This window comes from Limulus polyphemus, unplaced genomic scaffold, assembly GCF_000517525.1.
Source record: "Limulus polyphemus unplaced genomic scaffold, Limulus_polyphemus-2.1.2 Scaffold4715, whole genome shotgun sequence".
NCBI classification, from domain to species: domain Eukaryota; kingdom Metazoa; phylum Arthropoda; class Merostomata; order Xiphosura; family Limulidae; genus Limulus; species Limulus polyphemus.
Genome location: NW_013670325.1, coordinates 62,334 through 64,486, shown reverse-complemented (window position 1 = coordinate 64,486; position 2,153 = coordinate 62,334). Strand labels below are relative to the sequence as shown.

The window sequence follows — 2,153 nt, the reverse complement described above, 5'->3', positions numbered from 1 at the left end:
TTTTTGAAGTTAAGCACAAAGCTACAGAAAGGGGCTATCTGTGCTCTGCCCACCACGGGTATCGAAACCCGGTTTCTAGCGGTGTTAGTCTCCAAACATACCGTTAGAAATAAGAAATTAATAAAAAGAAAAACAACATTCCTTTCAAAGTAAATTTAGAAAAAAAATGGCAGATAAAAACATAAACATGAAGGCTGTTACTTTTGAATTTTTCAGGTTCAGCTGAAAGTCACTCCAAGGAAAGAAAATTACCTTTCATATATATATGTTTTGCTTTTCAACATTGTGAGTATATATTTGTTTCAATAAGTTTCCAGTTTCTTTTTTTTTTCTAGAATCTTTCTAAGCATAATGTTATTTTCGTTAACATTATTGATCAGTACATTTAAAGTATCTAGTTTTATTATTGTACTTTCATTTTAGAGACAGTTTAGTATTGTTAACTTTAACTTAGTATATGGGCTTACAACTAACTTAAATCTCCTAATTTCGCAGAACCTCTTTAAAATATATTGTAAACAGCGAGGTACCCATCTAACGAAACAACGTATTGTAACCACTATAAATAAAAAAAACGTAAGAAAACTGTCTTTATTTAGCTATGCTCGTTACCAGGTTGTTTTTTTCTAGTTCTTATCTAACCAGGTAGTTTGTTCTGATCGGAGTCAGTATTAATTAATATTTGTGATATTAAGAAGTCACTTAGGCAGACCTTCCCTCATCCTTCCCTAAATAAAAAAAGGTCTGCCAGACAGCAATATCACGTGCTTGGCTACATCTGCATCCAGGTTATCAGGGGTTAAGTGTTTTGGGGTAGTAAATATATGAAGTTTTTTATATTTATTTAAAAGAAAAAAACATAACTGACCATGTGTATGATCTTACAGACTAAAAAATGTCATTGTGGTCAGTCTCAGGAATGAACATTAGGAACCAGGCTGTTGGACAAGTGTATCATTTACCCGAAAGTCCTCCTGACCAAGACTTTTATCCAATTAGTCCTGCTACATCTTCTAAGTGGTCAACAACTTCCAATGGATTTCCATCATATGACAAGCTCAACAAGCCAGGTTAGCATAGGTATGATGAATACAGAAGGCTTAAAAAACACCCAGTCACTGTATAATATGCAGCTCTTTAGTTAATAAAGGTTTGTTGTGTGTAATGTTTTAAGAAAAAATTATTACCTTGTTTGTTTGTTAAGCTCAAAGCTTCACAATGGGCTATCTGTGCTCATCACGGGTATCGAAGCCAGGTATCTAACATTATAAACATTCAAACTTGAGTATAGTTTATGTATTCTTAATGAATATTTATTATATGAAAATAAGTGTGAAATTCCTTCAATCATTTATATTTATTGTATAAAGAAATTGTTATGTACAATGGCGTTTAAATCACCCCCGTCACTTTTGGGCTAAGTGCGAATTGAAAAGTGTAAAATTCGATTCCGCAATGTACCATTGTACACGGTCCACATTGCATCTGTGGGCTCGTTATAAAGTGTCAGTCAATATTTTGTTCAGCTAAGAGTAGCCTTGCAGATGGTAGGTTCTGATGTTTGGTTCCCTAAATGGATGGACATTGCGATTTCTGACTTAGACGTTTAGTCCATGTCACATAACGTGTCATTCAAGTTGAAAACATAAACATGCCATATACCCTTACATTTTGTGGTATACCGTTATATTTATATCACTAATCTACAATGACATTTTGTGGTATACCGTTATATTTATATCACTAATCTACAATGACATTGAGTGTGAAGTCCAAAGTACGAAACTGGCAGGGTTTAAAAAAACTTATATATATAACATTTATAATTGAAGATTTTACCTTATTTAAACAATATTTATTTTTAAGCTGTTTATAAATATTTATTTTTAAAATGTAGTTTAAATTCTGAGTGTACGTAGATCTGGCCGTCAGATTTTACTGGCTTGATTGCATGGTTATTTCCACGGGAAAACCTACAATATATACCTATTGTATTTGGGCTTCGACCTTCACGCCCTGTGGTAACGTAGGTGACAGACATACACAGGATATAAATTAAGTGTGATTTAACCGCTACCTTTGCAATTTTTCCAATATATATATATTTTCATACTATATATGTTTATAAAGAGTTTGTTTGTTTGTTTTGAATT

At 32.6% G+C, this 2,153-nt stretch overlaps 1 protein-coding gene across 4 annotated transcripts in view; it reads left to right on the top strand.

Moving 5' to 3' along the window:
- The window catches only part of LOC106471587, a 6,397-nt gene that overhangs the window by 694 nt on the left and 3,550 nt on the right, over positions 1-2,153 (top strand). The window contains exons 2-3 of one of the 4 annotated variants that reach the window (XM_013932199.1): positions 217-285; positions 912-1,080. In XM_013932199.1, coding sequence (XP_013787653.1) covers positions 1,035-1,080 — 46 coding nt within the window. In that variant the 5' untranslated portion in view covers positions 217-285; positions 912-1,034. Of the gene's footprint in view, positions 1-216; positions 286-887; positions 1,081-2,153 lie in introns of all 4 variants that reach the window. The other 3 variants (XM_013932198.1, XM_013932196.1, XM_013932197.2) reach the window with 3 other exon arrangements.